This window comes from Mandrillus leucophaeus, unplaced genomic scaffold (genome assembly GCF_000951045.1).
Source record: "Mandrillus leucophaeus isolate KB7577 unplaced genomic scaffold, Mleu.le_1.0 Scaffold192, whole genome shotgun sequence".
In the NCBI taxonomy this organism is placed as follows: domain Eukaryota; kingdom Metazoa; phylum Chordata; class Mammalia; order Primates; family Cercopithecidae; genus Mandrillus; species Mandrillus leucophaeus.
Window position 1 is genome coordinate 3,289,978 of NW_012101943.1, and position 26,613 is coordinate 3,316,590.

Genomic DNA, 26,613 nt, shown 5'->3' on the forward strand with positions numbered 1-26,613 from the left:
GTTTTCCAAGGATGACTTTATCATTTTACTTAAGGTGGTGGGAGTTTTTAGAATGTCACACCTACCTGCTTTCAAGTCTTTAAATATATTCCAAAGATAAATCTGAAGAGTTAAAAAAAAATTGATTTCAATGTGTATGATCTTCGATCTCATAGTATGAGTAATTTAAAATTGGCCATATTATGAGCGTTAGTCCAGAAGGTATATAAGCAATGCTTTGTATTGTGGTGTGCTATTAATAGATTAACATTTATATTGGAAGTGGTGAACACTGGCCGGGCGCAGTGCTCACATCTGTAATCCCAGCACTTTGGGAGGCTGAGGCAGGTGGATCACCTGTGGTCGGGAGTTGGAGACCAGCCTGGCCTCCAACTCACCAACATGGTGAAACCCCGTCTCTACTAAAAATATAAAAATTAACTGGGCATGGTGGCACACGCCTGTAACCCATAGCTATTCAGGAGGCTGAGGCAGGAGAATGGCTTGAACCCGGGAGGCAGAGGTTGCAGTGAGCAGAGATCGCGACATTGCACTCCAGCCTGGGTGACAAGAGTGAAACTCTGTCTCAAAAAAAAAGAAAAAAGAAAAAAAGGAAAGAAAATGGTGAACATTATTTATCTGTAGTGCGTGGTTAGTTTTTAAGAGGTATAGATGGCAGACATTATTTGGCTAAATAAGAGAATAGAATTAATGCCAATAAACTGTGTTTTATAGATGATTAATATACAATATATATTGCATCAGTGTGTTCTTCTGAAATTCTAGGATGTGGTTGCTATTGAATCTGAAGTAAAATCAATGGAAAAAAAAGTTTCAAAAATCAAAACTATCCTATTATCAAAAGAAATATTTGATTTTTCACCTGAAGAACATCTTAAACATGGAGAGGTAAGCACAGATTATTATTTAAAGTATTTTCTTATGATACTTATTATGTCTTTTTCAAAATAGAATATAATGTGATTTTAAAAAGCATTTAGTCTTACCAGAGTAGTAGCAAAATAAGGTTGGGAAATTGATGGGAATAACTATAACTGTATATTTAAATCATAGTTGTAGTACCACCTATGTAAAGATAATTTTCCTATAGGTTATTTTTTCGTTTAAATCAAACTCAAAGGCTTGAGCACCTAATTCAGGCTGAACTGGGTTCCAGCCCCAGCTAGGCTGCTCACTGCGTGACTTTGAGTAATTAATGGTTTTTGGATTGTCTTTCATATCTGTGCACTGGTACTGAGGTGATTACATTGGCCAATTGTAATGTAAATAGAGCCCCTGACAGAGGAGCTGGGACATGACTAAACAGCAGGCAAATGTTGATCCCCTGCTCAGCCTAGTCATTGAGAGCATGTGGTTGAGGACCAGGGAGGCCTGGATTCTGTTCCCAGCTCTGCTTCTTAACACACTAAGCTTACCTGGATCTTCTAACTTCTGTGAATCCAATTTCCTCACCTGTGAAATGGAGGTTAGGATACTTACCTCTCAAGGGGTTGTAAGGATTAAATGAAATGATATTATATGAAATATGACTTAGTACAGTGAGTAATCTCTTCTAATGTATTGGTTACATAAATCCAGATTCCTGTGGATCAGATGTTATTAAAGCAAAATATAATTATACTCCTGGGACTCATGCAGGACAGTTCTGTTCAAGTCAATAAGCATTTTTGAGGGCCCACTATACGGGAAGCCCTGTGCTAGGTGTAGTTGCTACAAAAGTGAGAGGCAGTACCTGCCCTTACATTGTTCACTGCCTAGTGACAATACACACAGCAGAACACCAGTTCTACACAGAAAGTGGAGGGAGAAAAGGAAGAAAAAGTTGTCCAAATGCGTAATTGAGTATTGGTAGGTTACTCTTGCCCCAGTTATTCTTTCCTGAGACTTTCAACTCCCGGATCACAAGTGATAGTTCTTTTCAATCTGAGCTATGAAATAGTTTTAAAAATGGAAACTATAAAAACTATACCGTATTTTAATTGCAAATAATTAAATTTAACAGTGACTATTGTCTTTTCATTTCTGTAACATGCTCCTCTTATATAATTAAGGTCATACTTGAAAATATACGTCCCATGAAGAAAACCATTGCTGAGATAGTGTCTTACCAAGTGGAACTGAGGTTGCCGCAGACAGGAATGAAACCTCTCCCTGTGTTTCAGCGGACAAATCAGCTTTTACAAGATATAAAACTATTGGAAAATGTGACTCAAGAACAAAATGAGTTATTAAAGGTAAGCAGTTTCTGATGACAGCCAACTTACTGGATGAGAATGTTCACCAAAAGCTGGTTTGGTTTTCACCTCTAATTGAAATTCATTATTATCCTGTTATTATAGGAGGTAGCATTTAATATAAAAGCATATCTTCATGCTCAAATGGAGCTAAGGTTATTTTTCTGACTTCTTATCCTTGTTCTGGTTGAAGACATTAAAACATAGTTACGGTCTATTTAATTTCATTCCACAGTTGTTAAAGACCTACATGGGCAAAATTCTGTGGGAAGAGAGTCATACCTGAACAAGGCATTTGCAGCCCCTGAGGCCAACAGATCTGTAAAGTAATCATCACCATAGTAATCTCTTTATTCATCTCAGTCACTCTCCTATTGACTTTCTCGTTACCAAGCATGTGATGTAGGCAGAGTAGGTACTTTATCATCTTTCTTTTTACAGATAAGGAAATCGGCACCAGGGCTAAGTGACCTGCTGAAAGACCACAGAGTTCACTTGTGTAGAGGTTAATGTATGTACACATGGAGCAAGAATTTGAGTTTCTAAACTCCTGGTGTCATTTCTGCATATTGAGGGCTGATATTTTTCATCTTCTTCCCAGAGAGGTTTTGTATTGTGGTGGTGGTGGTTGGGTTTTGTTAAATCACTAGTCTCCATCAGGAATCATCATTAGTGAGGAATAATCTTTAGTTTGTATTCCTAGATCAAGGAATTCCCACAAGAAGAGAAAGTTGTAGAAAGTCTGCACTGACTTCCAGCCCTCTCCGTCGACCTCCTGCGTGCTGCCTTTCCTGATTAGATGGGTCACTGTAGGGGTTATTTTTCATTTTTCATGACGGCCTTCTGTTTATAAGAAGAAAAATAACTATGTCTTAATCCCTGTTAAATTTCATGTACATTTTGGTGGCCACTCTGTTCTCCTAAGGTTTGAGGAGACTATACTCTCTGGTTTGAGTCTTAACTCAGTTTCTCTGGTCTGGCTACTGGTCAATGATGTCGTTCTATAACACCCACAGAGAGAAAGAAGACCTAGCACTCAGTGTACTATCTTGTAATAATATAAAGAGAAGAAAAAAATACATAATTTGATCTATTATTTTCATCCTCTTGTGCTTTATTGGTCTCCTGGTCAGAAGAAGAAAGCCACAGTCCTAACTATGCTTTCAAGTGGCTTCTTCACAGATGAAAAGGGTGAAATAGAAGAGGAACTTCTATTTTGTGCCAAGTTAGGTATCAAACTGTGCTGCTCAAATTTTCCATCTCATTGTGCTGGTGGCAATCAGATGTCCCCTCAGATATTTCAAAGCTAAGTAAGACAGTGGTGATGACAATCATTAGAATATGGTACATTTCCTTTAATTTCTACTTTAGATATTGTAAGTGCCCTCGTTGTAGAAAATAAGACAAATTACTTTTGTGGGGAGTAACAGGATGTAGTTCATTATTGAGGGCTGGGGAGCAGATGTGCACAGTGAACATAGTTATTCATTTCCAGCCTACAGCTAAAATTATGGTTAAATATTAAAGAAAATACAAGGAAGAATTCCGTGTTGGCTAGAAACTTTGTAGTTTTAAAAGGCATTTTGCTTCACTATGTAGCATACCAAAGAAGTATCTAGTTTTTCTTTTGAAGTCTGTTTCTTTGTTTTTCATCATACTTAATCATACTATTTAGTCCCCAGATAGGTCGGAGCTTCGCTACCCCCCTAACACTAGATGCCAGGTATTGTTCTGGTTAGTTTTGCCTTATTCTGCAAATTCAGAATGTTCTTGAACCCTCAGCCTCTTACTCATAAAATACACATCACTGATCCCAAGGGGTACCAGGTGAAGATGAGTCTGGACTGGGAAAACCCATCATCACTGACATCACATGCTCTGTTCTGACTGAATCAGTTATGTCACCTTTCTATGCGGAAAGCCTGCCCCCCCACCCCCGCCATGGAATATGTATTAAAATGGTGTATGTGACTTGTCAGTAAATTCTCAAAAGTTAGCAACTTTATGTTAACATGCCATAAAATGCTTTCCAGAATAAATGCACTGGACTGGAAATACTTAAGAGCAAAGGTGTGTCCAGTGAGACTTGTACTTTAAGCACTGCCCAAGGTGCTCTGGCATCTAGTAGAGCAAGAAGATCAGGTGTCAGCTTTGCAAACATTCTTCTCTCTGTTTAGGCTACCACGTCCTATTGAAATCTCAATGGGTGCATATTTGCCGTGAGTGATTAAAACTTCTGTGGAGCTAAACAATGAAAATAGTCCATTAATCTGCTTAGATTATAACAAATATTCTTTTTTGTGGGGGTTATTTTATAGGTAGTCATAAAACAGACCAATGAATGTGATGAAGAAATAGAAAATTTGAAACAGATCTTAAATAATTATTCAGCTCAGTTCTCCCTTGAACATATGTCACCAGACCAAGCTGCCAAGCTGCCACAACTACAGGTATGTTTCTTTCATTCATAAAGGTATGTTTCATTTGTCCATCCATCCATTTATTTAATACTTACTAAGGCTTTGGTGTCTAGACGCCTTTCTAGTGGTACAGTGTAAGTTCCTATTTCTCTGTAACAATTGAAGGTATTTCTGTGTGTGTTTACTTTCCATCCCTATTTCATAAAATAGATGATTATATAATTATCAAAGGATAAAATTGTAGCCCCTGATGTTTAATCAAGAGAAGCCTTATCCGTTTGTAGCCTGGGCAGCCCTAACCCCAGAAACTGAGCCAGGGCTGCCACATCTCCTCCTTTAATGGAGGGCTTTTTAAGTGCCCTTGGCCTCAACTTGATGCGTTTTGATCTGAATTTGCTCTAGTACCAAAGAACCTGATATAACATACAGGATATTTGGACCACCTGACTTTCTGAGATAGAGTCAGGCAGTATGGGCAGGCTGGGCTTCAGCAATGAAGACCCTGAATACTATTGTAATAAAGAATTCCATATTCTAAGCAGTATTGCCATACTAACATATTGCCATATGTCAGAATTAACAGTGTCATGTAGATTCAGTAACAATGGTTTGCATGATAACCTATTGCTAGGTTTTTTCAGTCTTTGTTTTTGAAGTAACACTTCCATAAACAACAACAAAAAAAAACCTGATTGTATGGTAGGAGTAATAGAGAGCTGCTTTTTTTCTTGCCATCAAATTGATGCAGACAAGCAATTAATATGGTACTCAAAGGAAGGTGACACTACTTGCCAGCTGTGAGACCTGGGGCAAGTGATTTGACATCTACAGTGAAGTACAGGAGAGTACAAGATGACACAGCTGTTAAATGGTGGATCAATAATTCCCAATCAGTAATAAAGACTCAATATTGTAAAAATATTAGATTTCCCCTTATGCTAAAAAATCAGGGATCCCAAAGAGCTTTTGTTTATATGAATTATATCCATTGATAACGAAATTAAAACTCAGAAATGTAAAAACATTCATTTAGTTTTTAAGCAACAATAATAAACCCACTATATTTTAATAGGAATAACTATTTTTATTATTCTTATTTTTTTTTTAGAGATGAGGTCTCACTGTGTTACCCAGGCTGGAGTAGAAATAACATTTTTTTAAGTAGTTATATTTTCTAAAACAAATAGTAATGAGAAGAGGGACATTGTTTTATGTATTTGTAATCTCTTTAATATCTGGTTTAATATTAGGTCAGTGCAAAAGTAATTCCGGTTTTGCCATTGAAAGTAATGACAAAAACCATGATTACTTTGGCACCCACCTAATAGGCAGATTCTTATGTTTCTGCATTTGATCTGTTGAGGCATGTAGTTTTGTTTTAAGTATACGAAGACAATACAGCCTCTCAAAGACATGCACTTGGAAGATGGAGGGATATTTTAATAGTCCTTTTGAATAATTGTGGACATTTTTCTTTGAAACTCTACTAAAACCCAACAAGTGTAAATTACATATTAATTGTAAATGGAATCTGAACCCATGTCAATGAACTTTATACGTTCTTACATTAAAATTTACTGGTCTACTTTGTACTTCGAATGGATCTTCTAACAATGCATGATTTTATAACATCACACTCAATCACTTGGAAAATCCTGATTAACTGAGTTGTGCAGATCTTCCAAATGTTGACACATTTCAAGAGTCATTATTTCTTTGAATCGTACTTGTTAATATTAACACCTATCTCTTCAGAAAAAAATCTTTTAGTATTTAAGGAAAGCAATACAGTTTATCAGGTGGCTTTTTTTTCAAGTAAAAATAGCATTCTGTGAATAAAAATGATAGTTCAGCTTACAACTCAAACAGTAGCATAAGTGCTTTTTCTCAACCATTGGCCCTTCATATGCAGCAGAAGTGCCATATGCATACTTTCCGTTTTTTCACAAAGAATAGTGAAAATATATAGTGCTGCGGTTTGAATGTTTTTGTCCTCCCAAAAAATGTTGCCCCCCCCAACATTTTTATTCATGTTGAAACTTGATCACCAACACAGCAGTATCAGGAGGTGTGGCCATTGGGAGGTGATTGAGTCATGAGGGCTCCTCCCTCATGAATGGGATTAGGTGCCCTCAGAAAAGGGCTTGAGGGAGGGAATTCACCCATTTTTGCCCTTCTGCTTTGTGCCATGTGAGAACATGACAAACCTCCCTTCAGGAAGATGTAGTGTTCAATGCACCATCTTGGAAACAGAGAACAGCCCTCACTAGACACCAAACCCCCCAGTACTTTGATCCTGGACTTTCCAGTCTCCAGAACTGTGAGAAATAAATTTCTGTTCTTTATAAATTACCCAATCACAGATATTCTGTTATGGCAGCACAAATAAACTAAGACACATATTTTTATCAAGGGCATTCTTAAGGAAAATGGAAATTTTTTTAATATAAATACATCAAAGTGAAGAACCCGGTAATAACTAAAATACTTGGCGTGCATGCCTTGATTCATATAAGGTGCCAGTAGTTTTCCCCACCATTGCTTTTATGCCATCAGTGCAAATGTCAGCACAGTATAAAAGGCAAATAGCATTTTAGTGTAATGGAAATGATCTGGACCTTATGGACTGTGGCCAGGGGTCTGCAGATGCTGCCTTGAGAGCAGCTGCTCCATGTAGGACTGTGCCTCTACTCTGTTTCTGTTATTCTAGTGGCTATAGTATCGCTCTTGTCGGGAGGCAGTGTACCTCTAAAGTTTAGTGTTTATTGAAAATGGAACACAAAATACAGCCAACTCAGATTTAAGTCAAACCACTGTTATTTCCCAAAAGCAATCACAGAAATTTTGACTTCAGACACAATAGGGGTATTGGCATAGGAATGTGTGCGGTAGAGCCAGGAGAAAGCCCAGGCCTATGCTCTGCTGTGTGCTAGCTGCAGCATTGGACAAATCACCTTCCTTCTCTGGCCTTTAGAACTCTGTCTTGCAGGTGGAGACAGATTACGTTTCTCTGTTCTGTAAGAAAATTAATGCTTCTGTGACTATCTGTAGGATGGGTGGGTGGATGAACCAACAGCAAGAAAGGAAGAAAGAAGGAGGAAAGAATAGGGGTTTAAGGAATATATTAGGAACAAATTTCAAACACATGAAGGTTTTCTAAAAAGGAGCAGACTGCTTCTGATGCAGCACTCACTTCAGGACCTCAGGCAAGTTGAATGACATCTCTCAGAGGTGCTAGAGAGGAGGATGTTAGTGTACTTGTCACCTGCTATTTCTTCCAAATCTAAGAATCTATAATCCTATAATCATCTCAGACAGACACTGGGCATCTGCATATCTGCCATGTATAAGAAATTTTATTTGCACATGTCAATAATACAAATGTTAAAAAAGTAACATTATGAAGGTTGGGATCATCTGTCCATCATTCCTATAATAAGTTATACTACATGGTACCTTTATTTGTTTATTTATTCTCATTTAGTAGGAAGATTTTACTGTAGAAAAAGTAAATGATTGAGCAGAATAGACTGTGCTTTAAAAAAAATGAATTTAGTAATACCAAAGAAGTCTTCAGAGATGATAATGAAAGAATGAGATTTCTATCTTCATTTTCTCTCAGTGGTTCCCAAATGTTAGTCTGCTTAAGATTTTCCTGGAAAGACATGGGAACATGTCTCCTGGGGACATGCATTTTTAATATGCTTTGGGACACAATGGGAAGTATGCATAAGGCACTTGTGTGGTGTTAGTTAGTGTGCAGACTCCTGGGCCCTCCCCTGTGGATCCTGGTTCTCTCAGTCCTGTAGCTAGCCACTGGAGCAGTAGCTCCCAACCCTGGCCGCACACCACAGTCATCTGTGGAGCATGTTACAAGTTTCCACGCTTTGGCTTAACCCCCAGGGATTTGATTCACAAGGTTTCTGGTAAGGCTGAGGCATCCTATAGCTTATAAACCCTACACAGGACCTTTGGAAATGCAGCCAGGATGGAAAGGAGCTATACAGTACCAGAGACTAGCTTCTGGCTTTGAAAACCAAACAGCAGAGAAAAATCTTCAGCCCTTGTACCAAAGGAAGCAGGCTGTTCTGGGCCCGCAGAGGCCTCAGACTTCTCAAACCTATGCAAACACTCTTTCTACACAGGGGGAAATCGAAGATATGGAAAAACAGATTCTGAGTTTGAACCAAAAAAAAGAAGACCTGTTGGTGGACCTGAAGGCCACCGTACTAAACCTTCACCAGCATTTGAAGCAAGAACAGGAAGTAGAAAGAGATAGGCTGCCAGCTGTAGCATCAGAGGAGGGTGGAGTGGCGGAGAGAGATGCTTCTGAGTGGAAGGTGGGTATGACTTGAGGTTAATGCTGGCCCCACACTCCACAAGAGCATTAATGGATAGTGTTTTCCACCTGAATGACCTGTGGCATCTATATCTATGGCTTGTAGTAAAGGAATTTTTAGAAGTGGAAATTCTCAACCTGAAGTTGTTTACTAGTGAATATAAATCCTCAGGGTGTGCCTGTTCTGGACTCCACCCAGAATTCTTAACGCCTGAATTACTTTAGGACACGCTTATAAAATTTCACAGGCAGATCGATCTAGCCTCCCTTTGAAGTATCTTCGTATGGAAAAGTCAGCCCTTTGCAGACTTAAGAAGGGCCCAGTGCTTAAGTCTTCTCTGCATTCACATCAATGAATCACATTCTTTAATTGCTTGATGAGGGGCCACAGGGGGCCATGAAAATGTCAAGACCTAAGGTTTGACTGACTTGGGATATCCGGCTGGAGGAGCTGAATGGAGCAGGAGACAGAGCCTCCTTGTGGGGGTGGGCATCTTCAATATAGTGAATAAAACATTACCTACAAAAAATGCAGCCGGACAGGGATCTTGGTGATGTTGACTGGCAAGCAGACTGCAGGTATTCTTGTGCTGTGCCTTTCAGTTGAGCAGAAGAGGCTCCATGTCTTACCTGGCAGCAGTCGAGGAAGAGGTGGAAGAAAGTTCCGTGAAGAGCGAAGTAAGGGAAATGATTTTCTTGTTAAAGTTTGTTAGAGCCAGGCCTCTAAAAGAAGTCAATGAAAAGATCTTAAAGTGAATGGAAACATAAGAATTTTTTAAATTAATGCTGATATTTTAAAAGTATGATTGAAGTAGTTCTCTTACGTTATTAATGTTTAAGTGTATGGAAACCTACTTCACCAGGTAAGAGTGAGATGAATGTAATTCAGGCACTCTCGCTGGCATACGGGAGAAGGTGAAGAAGTTCTCTGTAGTAACCTGATTTCTGAGGACTTTCTCTGAAGTTTTGAGAGCACACTGTTTGTTTGGCACTCCTGGTCTCATTTTTAGAACTGTATTTTTCCACATTTCAATTACTCTTTTGGTCTAAAACAGCATTTCCAATGACACAGAGAGTTGTGTTAGCAACTCAAACTAAGAATTTGTACTACTTAATTATAACTGGTTGAAAGAGACATTTTCAGTTGTCTTTTCTGACATCAGTTTCCATTTCATACTTGAAAAAAATAAGTTGCAATGGGTCTTATGACAAAAGGAAGAAAATTGAAGCAACTTACAGTTTTTGTGACTCGCACGTAACCACCAGACACTTTTTGGGCTCATTTTATAGATGGTTAAGTAGCTCCACTGTCACACAAAACAGACCTCTTATCCTAGAGTGTGTCGCTAGGACATGGTGGAACTGTGACAAGGAAGAGTTAAACTTTACTGTGCTCTGTGACCATCAGACAACTTACACCCCTTCATGGCAGAGAATAATGGAGGGACCAGGGACCAGAAAGAGTGACTTCAGTACGATGTTAGTTTGAGACGTGTATTTGCTTCTGAGCTGATGTTTATAGTGTTGTCTTTGACAGCAACAAAAAAGTACATGTTCATCAAGCTGTGATTTAAAAAAAAAAAAAATTGACAAGTAAAAATTGTATATATTCAAAAAAATTTGCCGGGTGTGGTGGCACGCGCCTACAGTTCCCCCTACTCGGGAGGCGGAGGCAGGAGAATCACTTGAACCCAGGAGGCAGAGGTTGCAGTGAGCCAAGATGATGCCATTGCACTCCAGCCTGGGTGACAAGAGCAAAACTCGGTCTCAAAAAAAAATTATATATATTTATGATATGTATGATGTTTTGATACAGTATATGTATATATGCATTGTGGAATGGCTAAATTGAGCTAATTAACATACACATTACCTCACATACCTTTTTTTTTGATAATGAGAACACTTAAAATCTACACTCTTTGTGATTTTCAAACATATATTAACTACAGTCACCATGATATACAAAAGATCCCTTGAACTTATTCCTCCTGTGCCCTTTTTTTTAATGCCCGTTGACAAACATTTTTGTAATCCCTGGTCGCTGGTAACCATTGTTTTATTCTCTGCTTCTATGAGTTGTTGTTTTTTTTTTTTTTTTACATTCCACATAGAAGGGAGATGATGTGGTATGTGTCCTTCTGTGCCTGGATTATTTCATTTAACAGAAGATCCTCTAAATTTACCCATGTTGTTGCAAATGACAGAATTTCCTTATTTTTTAAGGCCAAATAGTATTTCACTATGTATATATAACCACATTTTCTTTATCCGTTCTTTTGTTGGTGGACACTTAGGTTAATTCCGTATCTTGGTTGTTGTGAACAATGTTGCATTGAACATGGGAGTGCAGACGTTTCTTTGACATACTGAGTTTTTTCCTTTGGATATATACTCAGTAGTGGGATTGCTGGTTCTATTTTTAATTTTTTGAGGAACCTCGATACTGTACCAATTTACATTCCCACCGACAGTATTCAGGGGTTCTATTTTCTCCACATCCTCATGACCACTTGTTATTTTTTTATCTTTTTGATATAAGCCATTCTAACAGGTATAAAGTAGTATCTCACTGTGGTTTTAATTTGCATTTCCCTGGTGTTTAGTGATGTTGAACATTTTTTCTTATACCCTTGAGGCTGTAATTTTAAAGACAGCATTTTAATTTTTCTAACTGTTACGTATTTTTAAATATTTATTTAGAGACAGCATCTCACTCTGTTGCCCAGACTAGAGTGTAGTGGTGCTCACTGCAACCTCCAACTCCTGGCCTCAAGTGATCCTTGCACTTCAGCCTCCCAAAGTGCTGGGATTACGGGTGTGAGTCACAGTACGTGGCCTCAAAGATACCATTTAACGTTACATCGATCAAAGCAGATTAAGTTCCTAAAAGCACAGTTTTAAAGATTTCCTTTGTGTGATATGAGCCGAGCCCCTACTTTTAAAAGTATGTTCTAGGCTTTAGGGAGAGCAGCTACATTTGTAAACATGATATAGTTAGCAAAAAATACAGATTAAAAAAATGGGGGAGGGCTGCAATAAAGGGCTGTGGTTACACCGCCTGATAAGTTGAGTCTGGTATAAAGGAGGTGAGTGAGTAGGGCGCCGGTTATGACAGGAAGAGAAGCTCTTCCCTTTGCTAACCAATCGATTACTGTGATAGAATGGAGATGAGAAGGCAGAGCCATCTCCTCAGTCTTGGTCTTCACTTTGGAAGCATGACAAGGACATGGAAGAAGACAGAGCTTCCTCATCCTCTGGAACAATTGTTCAGGTAATGCTGGGCATATCAACCACACTTAGGGGTTATGAGGGTAGAGGGGAGCAGAGATCTATTTTTGCATGACTTTCTTTCCCCCACACCCCGGAGACGGAGTCTTGCTCTGTTGCCCAGGCTGGAGTGCAGTGGCATGATCTCAGTTCACTGCAACCTCTGCCTCCTAGGTTCAAGCAATTCTCCTGCTTCAGCCTCCCAAGTAGCTGGGATTACAGGCACACGTCAACACGCCCAGCTGATTTTTTGTATTTTTAGTAGAGATGGGGTTTCACCATGTTGCCCGACTTTCTATGTTAACTTTGCTTCCTCTCTTTCCCCTTTACTTTGTTTGTTTTTCAGTCAGCACTGCCTAAACCTTTAAAATGCCCATTTGTAGCTCAGACAAGGAATAAAAATAAGGGTAGTAAAGAACTATCTTGTTTAAAGGAATGCTTAGGGAGGGAACCTGCAATGGGCTGAATTTTTTTTTTTTTTTTTTTTAGCTGACAACAATTGTATATATTTATGATATACAACATGTTTTTAATGTGTATACATTGGAAATGGCTATATCAAGCTAATTAACATATGCTTTACCTCACATATTTGTCATATTTTCAGTAATTAGAATACCTAAAATCTAGTCACTTAGCAACTTTTAAGTATATATTATTATTAACTATAATTGCCAAGTTATACATAGATTCTCTTGAATTTATTCCTCCTGTTCAACTAAAATTTTGTATCCTTTGACCAACGTTTCCCCAGGCCCTCTCTCAGCCCCCACCCTCCACCCCAACAGCCCTGGTAACCACCACCCTATTCTCTGCTTCTATGCAGTCCGTATTTTTAGATTACACATGTAAATGAGATCATCCGGTATTTATCATTCTGTGCCTGGCTTATTTCACTTAACATAATGTCTTTAGGTTTATCCATATTGTCACAAATGATGGAATCTCCTTCATTTTGAAGACTGGATAGTACTCCGTTGTATATATATGCCATGCGTTCTTTCTCCATTCATCAGTTGATGGACACTTAGGTTGCTTCTCTCTCTTGGCTACCGTGAATCTTTGAAAGCTTCTGACATCACCTTTGAACAAACGCAAAGACAGCCTTAGTGAGCCCCTGCTTGGTTCTATTTCTATTGTGTACTCAGTGATAACAGGAGAGTATTTTTTTTGAAGAAAACTCCATATATGTGAAAATCCAAACTGACCAAACAGATAACTCAAAGGAGCAGCTAAAAGCTTCACTGCACTGTTTTACCCAAGCATTTAAATTAACATGCCGCTCTTTGGGGAGTATTGGGTGGAGGGTCTCTCCATAATCTTTTTTTGTGTGTGTGGAACAAAGTAGTATGTAAGATAAATTAGATATGCTAAGTCTTTTTTACTCCTTATGACATTCTAAATATTTTCCAATCTCTCAAATGCCCTCACTTTAGAAAATCATCGTAAGCCTATGAACCACGTTCTTCCTTTGCTCCCGGAAGATCTCTGCATCCTCGTGATCCATACACCTCTCGCTCCTGCCTCCTGTCCAGGGCTGACCCCCGCCCCGCTCTCATGCCAACTCTTTCCCTAATCGTTGGCACCATTCTCTGCCTGTACCAGCCTTGTCAGTCTCTGCCTCTGGCTAGGTTCCTTCCTTCTCTACCTCAGTACTCAGGCTTCCCCTCCCTAACATGTTCTCTTCCTTGTGGCCCCACTACTTCAAACAGAGAGAGAGTTCCAGAACCAGCCTGCATCTTCAGTGGCTCCACAGAAGGCTTTGGTCCCTGGGATGCCCTTTCTCCATGCCTGGCTGTAGACTTCATTCCCGTCCACAAAGACCCATCTCAACTTCCCCTGCTCCAAGAAACCTCCTGACATCCTGCAAGGAAAATTGCTGTCTCTTTCCCTGTTTTCCAATAGGATTCTGAACCTCAATTGTGACTTAGCACATTTTTATGAATACATCTGATACGATTTCATGAGTGGAAAGAAGCTTATCATTTATATCCTATACTCAGCTCAGTATGGTACTTTAATGAACTGAATTTCTTGATCCTGCTTCCCATGTTAATTACTACACTTCCTCTTTCATTTGCTACTGAAGGTCTTTCCTTGGTGCTCCACTCCCTAGGCCCCTTTTGTAACCTTGTTTCAGCCTCTGGCTGTGCTTAAACTGCCATTGATTTCTGGAGCACCAATTTAGCGCTCTTTTATTAGTCCTAATCCTTGTTGACCTCTCTGGGATTGACCACCTCTTCCTTCTTTAACTGTGGTGTTCCTTTAACTTTCTTAATTCTGTTCTTCCCTCTCCCTTCTACCTCTAGTCCCTCCTCCATCTCCTTTTCTTGCCCCTCTTTCTCTTTCGTTTGTGATGCTAGGCATTCCCCCAATGTTCTGCCTTCTTCCTTCTCCCTGTTTTCTTTTTTTTTGAGACGGAGTCTCGATGTGTCGCCCAGGCTGGAGTGCAGTGGTGCGATCTCAGCTCACTGCAACCTCTGCCTCCTGGGTTCAAGCGATTCTCCTGCTTCAGCCTCTCGAGCAGCTGGGATTACAGGCACCTGCCACCATGCCTGGCTAATTTTTTTATTTTTAGTAGAGACAGAGTTTTGCCATGTTGGCCAGGCTGATCTTGAACTCTTGACCTCAGATGATCCACCCTCCTTGGCCTCCCAAAATGCTGGGATTACAGGTGTGAGCCACTGCGCCCAGCCTCTCTGTTTTCTTTCAGGGCAATTTTATTTCCTCTGAGAGCTTTGTGGTCACCTCTATGCCAGTGATTACCAAACTAAATCTCTAGTCTTGGCTTTTCCCTTAAATCTATAAATCTATTCTACGTTTCTATCCTCCTGATAGACGTTTTTGGGATGGAGTTTCTCCAACTCAAACCCATTTTACCAACTTTCCTTCAAAGCTTGCTCCTCTTACTAATTTCTCAATGTCTGCTGATAGTGCCATTATTTTCTCAGAGATAAACTTTGGAGTTCTATTAGGTGCCTCATTTCTCTCACCTTTCACATCCTGTCAGTGGCCAATGATGTCCATTCACCTCTCCTCCCATTATTTTTGCTATCGTCTTATTTCAAGCAATTCTTATTACTTCCCTGGACTTTTGGAGTAGCCCTCTAATTGGTTTACAATTTCCAATTGTTTTTCCTAATACATCTTATAAAATACTGATGACTTTTCCTAAAACCAATCATGCTAAACCTCAGCTTTAAATTCTTCATGGAGTCTGATTATCTACTGAAGAAAATGCAAACTTATCCTGGCATTCCAGATTTTCCTGATCCCTACCTACCTTTCTGATTTTATCTAATCTCTACCTTTAGTTCTTGGTTTATACCTTTCTGATAACAGTTACTGTTTTCAGTAGAAGAAGCTGAAAAGACACTAATGTTTTGTTAGGAAATGCTAAATGCCATGTATATGTGACTAAATTGCAAGCGTGGGTGAGATAGTTTTTATTCCCATTTTAAAGGTGAAGTAACTGAGGTTCAGAGAGTTCAGGTTAATTTGTCCGAGATCACACAACTTGCAGGTAGAGCAGTCAAGGTTGGTTGATTATAATATCCACATGCTTTCTCCCACGTTGTGTTAATTCTTTGTGTACATGTCATTTTCCCATTGCTTAACTTTGGTTAACCTTAAAAGAAGGCTTGCTGAATCAGAGTATATATCCATTTAAAATGTGACACACATTTTCAAACTGCCTTCTAGAAAGTTTATACCAAGCTAGGCACAGTGTCTCATGCCTGTAATCCTAGCACCTTGGGAGGCTGTGGTGGGTGGACAGCTTGAGCTCAGGACTTCAAGACCAGCCTGGGCAACATAGTGAAACCCTGTCTTTGTAAAAAAAATATAAAAATTAGCCAGGCGCAGTGGCGGGTGCCTATAGTCCCAGAGACTGAGGCGGGAGGGTCACTTGAGCCTGGGAGATGAAGGCTGCAGTGAGCTAAGATTGCGCCACTACACCGCAACCTGGATGACAAAGTGAGGACCTGTCTCAAAAAAAAAAAGAAAAAAGAAAAAAAGAAAGGCTGTACCAATTCTGTTTCTGCTAGGTATACATGGAATTGCATTTCCTGGCTCCTAAGCTGATTTTTGATATTGTCAGTCTTAGCCAAACTTAGCCAATGGTTTAAATTAATTTATGCTCTAAGAATATTGAATACGTCTTTAGATGCCTATTGGCTTTTGTAACTCTTCTTTTGCGACTTGCTTGTTCCTACCATTTGACTGTTTTTCTATGTAAGGGTTGATGTTTTCCTTATTATTTATAAGAGTAATTAATATATTAAGAATATTGGCCAGGCGCAGTGGCTTACGCCTGTAATCCCAGCACTTTGGGAGGCTGAGGTGGGCGGATCACGAGGTTAGGAGATCGAGACCATCCTGGCTAACATGGTGAAACCCCGTCTCTACTAAAAATACAAAAAATTAGCCGGGTGTGGTGGCGGGCACCTGTAGTCCCAGCTACTCGGGAGGCCGAGGTAGGAGAATGGTGTGAACCCGGGAGGCGGAGCTTGCATAAAGCCGAGATAAAGCCACTGCATTCCAGCCTGGGCGACAGAGCGAGACTCCATCTCAAAAAACAAAAAAGAAAAAAAGAATATTAATACTATGTATAATAGTTATCCCAGTTTGTTATTTCTCTTTAACTTAGATTATGGTATCTTTTGTGGTGCATATTATTTTTTTTTATGTAGTCAATACTAATATTATTTTCCTTTCTTGTCATGTTTCCCCACACCTAGAATTTTTATGGTATAACTTGGAGAATACAATGAGAATTTATTGTTGGGGTAATACAAGGATTCTAGTTATATTTTTCATAACTAGAATTTATTGTTAGGAGTAATACAATAATTCTACTTATATTTTTCATCAAATGCCTTCGTAGTTGTTCCTAAATGGAATAAATTCACCTTTTCCCCACTATTTGAAATGTGACCTTTATCATATAATTAAGTGTTTGTTTGTTTGTTTGTTTGTTTATTTCGGTAGAGACAGGATCTTACCGTGTTGCTCAGGCTGGTCTCAAACTCCTGAGCACAAGCAATTCTCCTGCCTTGGCCTTCCAAAGTGCTGGGATTGTAGGTGTGAGACATCACACCTGGCCATGTAATTTAAATTTTCATAAGGACATACTTTTAAAAAATTATTCAACGAGACAAAGCATACTTCTGGAAAAATCTACTTAAGTACCTAATTCTCTAGATTCTTTATGTGCTCATTAAGAAGAGAAGTTTGGAGAATGTAAGTCTTTCAAATAAAGACAGTCTTGGGGAAGCTGATTTTTTCTCTAATGAACAAACTTTTTTCTAATTGTACCTGACTTTTTTTGCAAGCAAGTAGTTTGTTAAATGAGCAGGCACAGAAGGAAGAACTCATGTGGCACCAGGGCAGGACCTTTTCTGGAGCTCTGATTCTTTTCTTTACAGGAAGCATATGGGAAAATAAGCATCTGTGATAATTCCATGGCACAGATCCTCACACCAGACTCACTAAATACTGAGCAAGGCCCAGAACGTTCCCTAAAGCCCAACCAAACAGAAGAGGTAAGTCCTGGTTGGTAATAAGTAAGCTGCTCAGATAGCTGGACTAGCACCTAGAGATGACCAGTGTTCTGTGTCCTGCAATACCTTGTACATCAAGCCAAGTGTTCCTTGTGAACTTTAACATATGAAGGTATGTGCTATCAAGCTGTAGAACTGGAAGACTTGTCATCAGATATTTACAAAGAAAATAGACATGGCATAGAGAATTAGACGTTTTTCACTAATTTACCATTTGTGAACATAAAATAGTCTTTCCGTTGATGACTACTTCTTTAATCTGTAGGTAGAACTTATGGGGGCAAAGAAAGTAGAGAAGGTATTGATTAATAGCCTGTTACATAAAAGGCATTTATAGTCATCCGTTTAACCCTCAGACTGTATAAGGTAGGTTCATCCCTACCGTATGTTTACAAATTAAGAAATCAAAATTCAGGGAATAAAAATATAGCTAGTGGGCCAGGCGTGGTGGCTCAAGCCTGTAATCCCAGCACTTTGGGAGGCCGAGGCGGGCGAATCGCCTGAGGTCAGGAGTTTGAGACCAGCCTGACCAACATGGTGAAACCCCGTCGCTACTAAAAATAAAAAAATTAGCCGGGCGTGGTGGCACGTGCCTGTAATCCCAACTACTCAAGAGGCTGAGGCATGAGAATCGCTTGAATCTGGGAGGAGGAGGTTACAGTGAGCCAAGATTGCGCCACTGTACTCCAGCCTGCCTGGGCGATTGAGCAAGACTCTGTCTTTAAAAAATATATTTATTTATTTATTTATTTATTTATTTATTTATTTATTTATATTATATATATATATATATATGGCTAGTGAATGGGGGAATAAGGAATCAAACCCAGAATATTCTAATCTGGCTTCCTAATTTGGAATCTTGTACCTCAGTGGTTCTCAAGAACGTCTTACAGTGGGGTGTGGGGGGATGGGTACTATTTCTCAAGTTAATTTTGGTGTTTAGCTGGACCTAAAGCTCCATGGGTCTCACCAAATAGCTCCTGTAAAAGATATTGGCATGTTTTTGCTGTTTTTATTGTTTAATTATTGCATCTCTTCTTTTATACCGAGTTGTATTTATGTTTTTTTCTCCCAATCTTTTGTCTAGTCTTCAAAAATATCTCTTAGTTCTCAAATTGTTACTCCTTTCTCTTCTTTCTTTCCCTCCTCCGTTTCATTCTCTGTCTCTCTTAACAATATATGTCTAGGAAGGTGGACAAATGTGAGAGGTTTACACCCAGTGGCAATGCTAAGAAAGTTGCTGACCTGGTCAGTAGGTTTTTTTGCTGTTCAGAATTAATCTGGGTTTTGTTTTGTTTTTGAGACATGGTCTCACTCTTCATCCAGGCTGGAGTATAGTGACCACAATCATGGCTCACTGGAGCCTCAACCTCCTGGGCTCAGGTGATCCTCCCACCTTAGCCTTCCGGGTGGCTAGGACCACAGGTACACACCATCACGCCTGGCTAATTTTTGTATTTTTTTCAGACACACAGTTCTGCCGTGTTGCCCAGGCTGGTCTCGAACTCCTGGTCTCAAATCATCTTCCCACCATAATGTTATTTTTGACACCTAATTAAAAATCAGATGTAGCTTCAATGGTGTTTTAGCTACAGTAGCCATTCTGCTTAATATTCTTTCTGCTGGTGTGGATGATGTCTAGGGTCTTTTCCCTGACCATGTGGATACTAGATAATGATGACAATAAAGAGAAGGAGGAAGAAAAAGGAGGTTAACAAAATACTTACTGAACATTTAATATGGGCCAGGTACTGGGATTTTACATATATCGTCTCTTTTAATCATTAACAACAGCTCTATGAGATAAATATTACTGTTACCCCACTTTACAGATAGAGAAACTGAGGCTCAGAGAAGTAAGATGCCCAAGGTCATTTAGCTAGTAAGTGGCAAAGCTAGGATTCAAACCCAGATCTTTCTGACTCTGAGTTTAGAACCTGAGCTTTGAACTATTAGGCTCCAGTGACTCTCTTTTAAACTAATTTATGTATGTGTGTATTTGTATTTTCTTCTTAACTCAGAACTTTCGCTGGGGAGGAATTCTTGGGGCAGGAAAAATAGATGTTACCCTTTACTACAGGAGGAATTTGTCCACTTCTGATTATTCAGGGACTCCTTTACTGGCTCCAAGTTGCATACCTCTTGGTGACTGTCTTCCTGCCTTTTAGTCATTTCTGTCTCATCGGCACAGCACATCACTGAAGAGAGGGAAAGTGGGGACTCTGCAGAGACCAGGCAGCCAATGTCATCAGCCTTCTATCAGCCTCAACAAACCTTTGGTTTCAGGGGTTAAGTGTATGGACCGAATGGTAATTACATAATTTTTAGTAAAATTGTGAGTCATTCTTGACCCGTATTACAACCAAGGATAAATATTTAGTACAGAAAAATGTGAAATCAAGCTAGGCATGACCTCAGAGTAAACCGCCACCATGGCATTCCAGGGGCATGCTTTGCATTTATTCACGTGCAGTTAGGTATTGTACTTTAGGTACTCAGTTTTACATTTCATAAGCAGTGGGGGAGATATGCAGGTATTTGTAGAATTGACTGAAATATTAAGGAGAAAATGTAAAGGTTTGCTATTTTGGCATGAAATGTGGCAATAGCCAGAAAATCAACATGCATTTTAACTGCAGTTTTTTTTATTTTAACTGATTACTTCACTGATTATTTAGATCAGTGATGTGTTGATGCAGAAATGAAGCAATGTGATTCACCAACTGAAAAGTTAACTTGGATACTAAAAGGTTGGTGAAATTATGTCAAGAATGTGGAATTGTAGATTCCAAAGTGTAGTGAAAGCAGGGATTGCTTTTGATTCTATTTACTAGTTGTGTGACCATACAACTAGGAGGCAGTTTAAATAGCTTCCCTAAGCCCAGTTTCCTCATCTGTACACTAGAAGTAATAATAGGTTTTAGTTTTGAAATAAGGTGGTGGTCTGTGTATCATGCTTAACCCAGTGCCTGCTTGTGTTAAGAGCCCAATAAAGGCTAGCTATTATTAATTTGCAGTTATGCTTTAGAGATGACATATTTAGTAAGAAATACTTGTAGTAATACTTTTTAGCTCCCCCCTAGAAGGTGTACAATGATAAAACATCCATTTAAATAAGTTTTGCTTTTAGAATTTGGGGCTATCATATAGAGAAGGTATTTTACAGGGGTGCTACTGTGTAAAAAACCAGGGAACTCTGAATTAAAAGATCACAGAACTGTGTGACCTTGGGTAAGTAACTTGGGTGCTTCTCAGAAGCAACATGGTAAAAAGGGAGGCATGTGGGCTGATTAAACGTTCTGTGCACTTGGGTTTCTTAGACTTTAAAAAGAGGTGAGTGAACTGATCTCTAGTGGGTTCCTTAGGCCACCCTCAGCTCTTGAAGCTCTATGGTTGAAAATATTCTTTTTTTCTTCTCTTCCCCTTTGGATTCTTTTCAGGTTCAGATAACTAAAAAATAAAACCCAGATTAGTCATGCAGCTTCCTTATTTCCTCATTAATTTGGTGAGTTCATGAGAAAGCAGAGAAACTCAATAGTGTCATTAAAAAAAGCGTGTGGAGGGCCGGGTTTGGTGACTAATGTCTGTAATCCCAGCACTTTGAGAGGCCACAGCCGGAGGATCACCTGAGCCCAGAAGTTAGAGACCCGCTTGGGCAACATGGCAAGACCCCATGTCAAAAAAAAAAAAAAAAAAAAAAAGGTGTGTGGCATATAACAGGTGCTCAAATAAAATTTTTGAATAAATAATAAAGGCAGGTGGTAAATCTATGATTACAGATTAATTAATATTAATAGATTGTCTTAGATTAATTAATATTAAAAGATTGTTTTCTCAAGTGGCAGAAAAAGGAAAGGGGATCCCAAAATCTTTGTCTATAGCAATATCTGAAAACTAGAAGGGAATTAATCAGATGACTAGAAAATGATGTCTGGAAGCAAAATCACACAACTGTTGCTTTAAAAAAAAAAAAAAATCAGGGCCAGGCACTGTGGCTTATGCCTGTAATCCCAGCACTTTGGGAGGTCTAGGCAGGTGGATCACTTGAGGCCAGGAGTTCAAGACCAGCCTGGCCAACATGACAAAACCCTGCCTCTACTAAAAGTACAAAATTAGCCAGGTATGGTGGTGTGTTCTCGTAATCCCAGTTCCTTGGGAGGCCAAGACAGGAGAATCACTTGAACTTGGGAGGCGGAGGTTGCAGTGAGCCGAGAACATGCCACTGCACTCCAGCCTAGGTGACAGAGGGAGACTCTGTCTCAAGAGGGGGAAAAAAAAGTCAGGATTAAAAAAAAGAAAATTAAAACAGGTGAATCCAAGCACAGACCTGACTATATATGAAGTTCAGAAAAAGTACAATGCAAGGAAAAGTTTCCTTGAGAAGGTGATTCTTGAAGAAAATTATAATAATAGATTAATGAAGGCAGGGAAGAAATGGCATTTTGGCAGAAAACAGCAAATGTATGTGAAGATAATAGATGGTGCAAGGTAAAAAGTACAACCCAGAGACACTTGTGCCAGACCAGCTTTCGTAATACTCATCAGTGTGCATGAAAAGGAACAGGATTCTCATGCCCGGCACGTGTTTGTCACCACCTACCAATTTTGTTCACTCTTTTACACTGAAAGTTCTATGTCTAAACAAAATTCCATAAACATTGGGGAATGTGCATTTGAGTTAGGGTATACATTTGCAATCAACTCCCATTCAAAGGTCATCACTTGGCCAGAATTTCATTTTATTAACATGTTAACATGCTAACATATAATGTTATAGAAAACATAATATCTTATCATAATCAATAAAATATTTATTGAGACCAAAAAGTTTACACAGCAAAACACAAATCCTTATTCCTAAAGGAATTTCTCTAGAAGTGTCAATGTTACTCTTTCCATATTCTGGGGAAGGATAGATAATACAGTGGGAGGTAAATACATCTCTGTATCAAATTGTCTTTTGCCTCCAGGTTGAACATACCTAATATATAATTACTGGAATACTTTCATTTGGTATCTGGGAGACAATTTTCTATTGAGTTGATAAACAGCCCAGTTATTTCAATGTAAAAAGAACACACCACACTTTCTTTATACTATGAGCATCTAGTCCTTAACTCAGTCATATTTGAGTATGCAGAAGGGGAAAGTATTGTGGGGATTCCCTCTGAGGAATAGGAAAACAGTTACCAGGTTACTCTACTGAAGTTCATTACTTGACTCAAGTTGTTTTTATTAGGGAAAAGTTAAGCTAAAATTTTTATAATCTAACTATTTGAGAAGATGTTAAGTTAAAATTATGTGGTATATTTTATTGTATCCCTGCTGGGATGTAAAGATCGTGTTCTGTTTTGTTTTGTTTTTCTGTTTGAATAGAGTGTGCAGCAATGTAAGCATTGCTTAATCATGTGTCACGTAATGCTAAACACTGGCCAATTCCCTTAAATGTTTCAGACACACACACCCCCTGTCACTCACATTCTCACCTGTCTCCTGGGGCTCACCGGGTAGTGAACTGTGAGCCTGTTTGCGTCCTCTGTGCCCGGGAATACTGTACCTGTGTACTCGCAGATCGGCTGCTTGGAAACCTGTGGCACCAGGTCACGTGATTGTTGCTATGCGTGTGGAGGTGCATTTTTCTTTTCTTTCTTCCTTCTTCTGTCCTGATTTTATTTCTTTTAACTGGGGAAATGTTGCAGGCTCCCAGGTCTTCATAGGCCCAATTCTGAAAACTTTGGACTCCCTGGCTTATCTTTGGATTTCTCTTAGGGCACCACACCTCCTATCGAGGCTCTGGACTCTTCTGACGCGCAAGGAGGTTTGGAGCCCAGGGTGGAGAAAACTAGGCCGGAGCCCGCAGAAGTCCTGCATGCCTGCAAGACCCAGGTGGCTGAGCTGGAGCTGTGGCTGCAACAAGCCAACGTGGCATTTGAGCCGGAAACATTAAACGCAGACATGCAGCAGGTGGTGGAACAGCAGCTGGTAGGGTGCCAGGTAAGACTGAGAAGTCAGAGTTCATGGTTTGCCTCTCCACCAATCATCTGCCAAGATTGGGTGAATTTCTCTTAAAGCGACACTGTTTTTCTTTCTGTTACTCTGACCCTTGCATTTATCTTGGCCTCAACTTTTAGTTCTCAGGGTAATTCTTTGAAATGCTTTATGGAAACATCTTATTTGAGGGGACAGTAGTGGGTTAGAGTTCAGAATCTAGAGTCTGATCCAGCTCTGTCACATTAACTGTGAATTTCGAGAAGTGAACTTCTCAGCCTCATTTTCCTTATATAGTAGGTTATCTCATAGGATTTTTGTCAGGATTAAATAAGGTATTTAAAGTAGTGTCATAGGATTTAAATAAGGTATTTAAAACAGTGTCATAGGATATAAAGTTATCTCATAGAATTTTTGTCAGGATTAAATAAGGTATATAAAGTATATAACAAGTACTCAGTAAATGCTATTATTTTATTGATTTTAATAAGTAATTAGAATATTCATTCATCAGAAATGAAACCAAAAGTTTTGATTTGCAATCTTTGCGGCCATTTTACTAGGAATGCCCTGGGTTTTGCTTGGGAGGGGCAGGGATATAAACTTCCTTGCCGCCAGTCACTCTGAGTAAAGCTTGCTGTCTCAGCCCAAAGGTTGGGGTTTCTAATCCCTCCAGGGAGAGGCTAGAATGATGACATTGCAACAGCATAATCGAGTGTCACAAGAGCAGGGGCATGCGAGCTGCTTGCAAAGACCTGTCTCCCAGCTGCACTTAGGGAACCAGCCTTGTCTCTGCCATATGGGCTTGTCTACCAGGGATGAAGACATCCTCTTGTCTCAGAGTACCCATATCACTAGCCCTGCCACAGGGAGTGTTTTCTGCTGTAGCCTGTTATGTTGTTGTGGGTAGCCTGCCTTTGATCCACAGGTGTGCATTCTCCCCTTCTATGTAAGCCCACAATCTTACAACATCCCCAGACAGACAGGCCAGCCTCCTTCTCTGTGCAGCTCAGCACCTCTGATCTCCAAAGTCAGTTCTTTTTTTTTTTTCAGGGTCTCACCCTGTCGCCCAAGCTGGAGTGCAGTGGAGCAATCATAGCTCATTGCAGCCTCGACTTCCTGGGCTCAGGTGATCCTCCCACCTCAGCCTCCCAGGTAGCGGGGACCACAGCCCTGCACCACCACACCCGGCTGCTTTTTGTGGTTTTTTGTAGAGATGAGAGGTCTCACTATATTGCCCAGTCTGGTCTCGAACTCCTGGGCTCAAGTGATCCACCCAAAGTGCTGGATTACAGGTGTGAGCTATCATTCCCAGCCCAAAAGCCAGTTCTAAAAGGATAGGTTCACTCAGATACTGGCACTGCCGCTTGGCCTGGCTGATGAGGCCCAGGGGAGCTTGTGAATGCCATAGAGCGTCATATAGCCCAGAGCAATGCTATGCTAAGCTCAACTCGAGGCAGTCCAGATTTTGAGTCCCACCCACTTAAGGCCATTCAGGATTGATTTGCCAGCTGATTATCTACTGACTGGGTAGACCCTATGCCAACTGCTTGATTGTCACCAGAATCCCATCTTCATTGCCACTTGTAGTGAGTTCAAGGATTTCCAGGCTGCTCAAGGAAAAGACGTGACTACCAGGTGGCCGTAGCCCCCACCAAGCTTTATTTGGGCAGCATTTTGGCAGGATTAGGATCGTGAGGGACAGGGAAGCTCTTTACTGCAGGAGACCTTCCAGAGGTGAAGACATAGACTGGGGTCGGACCACCACACAGAGGCGGGGGAAGGCAAGGGAACTCCCTGGGGAGAGGAGAAACAGAGAGGGAACTTATGTGTCTAGCAATGTCTCAGCACAGTGGAGAGTCTCTGGGTCAGAAAGCACCAAAGGGCAGCAGAGGCTTGGGAATGTTGTATAGCCCAGGGTTAGTCTTGTCCATGGCTGGCAGATGTTGGGTGCAGTTTCCAGCAGTATACAAAGCAGACAGGCTCTAAATGGATTAAAAGACACTTATTTGGGCTGCATTTAAAGCCGTCAAAAGTGTAAAAATTTGAGTCTGGTGCTGGCGCTATTTTGAACTTACTGCTTCTGACGTACTTTGAAGAAAAACCATGTGGGGCCAACATACAAGGGCATCTTTGGCTCTTTTATATAAAACGACACAATAAAGTTATTATTGAAACATATAAAAACCTGAAAGTGGTCTGTAAAAACACAAAATTCCAGTGGAAAAATGGCCAAAGGACAGGAGCAAACAGTTCAGTCAAGATTATGGACCAGGCGTGGTGGCTCATGCCTGTAATCCCAGCACTTTGGAAGGCCATGGCAGGTGGGTTGCTTGAAGCCAGGAGTTTGAGACCAGCCGGGGCAACATAGTTATACCTCGTCTCTACAAAATAATAAAAATGAATAATAAAAAAAAAAACTAGCTGGGCATGGTGGTGTGTGTCTGTAGTCCCAGCTACCTGGGAGGCTGAGGCACGAGTTTCTCTTAAGTCCAAGAATTCAAGGCTGCAGTGAACTATGATTGCACCACTGCATTCCAGCCTGGGCGAGAGAGTAACACACTGTCAAAAAAAGAAAGAGAGAAAGGAAAGAAGGGAGGGAGGGAGGATTATGCTTAGTAATTTAATATTTGAGAATTATTTAATCTTGATTATTAAAGACATAAAGTAGAACACCTATTGTTTCTACATTACATTAGAAAAAATTATATCATTCTGGAAAAATAGATCCTCTAATGTCTGATAGTTCTATCTAATTGGCTCAATGTTTTGGGAGGTCAGGTGTCAACATATAAGCT

The 26,613-nt window shown here is 39.9% G+C and overlaps 1 protein-coding gene across 1 annotated transcript in view; it reads left to right on the forward strand.

The window, feature by feature from the left end:
* The window catches only part of SYNE2 (spectrin repeat containing, nuclear envelope 2), a 405,169-nt gene that overhangs the window by 268,182 nt on the left and 110,374 nt on the right, over positions 1 to 26,613 (forward strand). The window contains exons 59-66 of the mRNA XM_011978327.1: positions 766 to 888; positions 2,052 to 2,234; positions 4,553 to 4,684; positions 8,800 to 8,994; positions 9,597 to 9,671; positions 12,157 to 12,267; positions 17,690 to 17,806; positions 23,597 to 23,821. Of these exons, the coding sequence (XP_011833717.1) occupies positions 766 to 888; positions 2,052 to 2,234; positions 4,553 to 4,684; positions 8,800 to 8,994; positions 9,597 to 9,671; positions 12,157 to 12,267; positions 17,690 to 17,806; positions 23,597 to 23,821 (1,161 nt within the window). The remainder of the gene's footprint in view (positions 1 to 765; positions 889 to 2,051; positions 2,235 to 4,552; positions 4,685 to 8,799; positions 8,995 to 9,596; positions 9,672 to 12,156; positions 12,268 to 17,689; positions 17,807 to 23,596; positions 23,822 to 26,613) is intronic.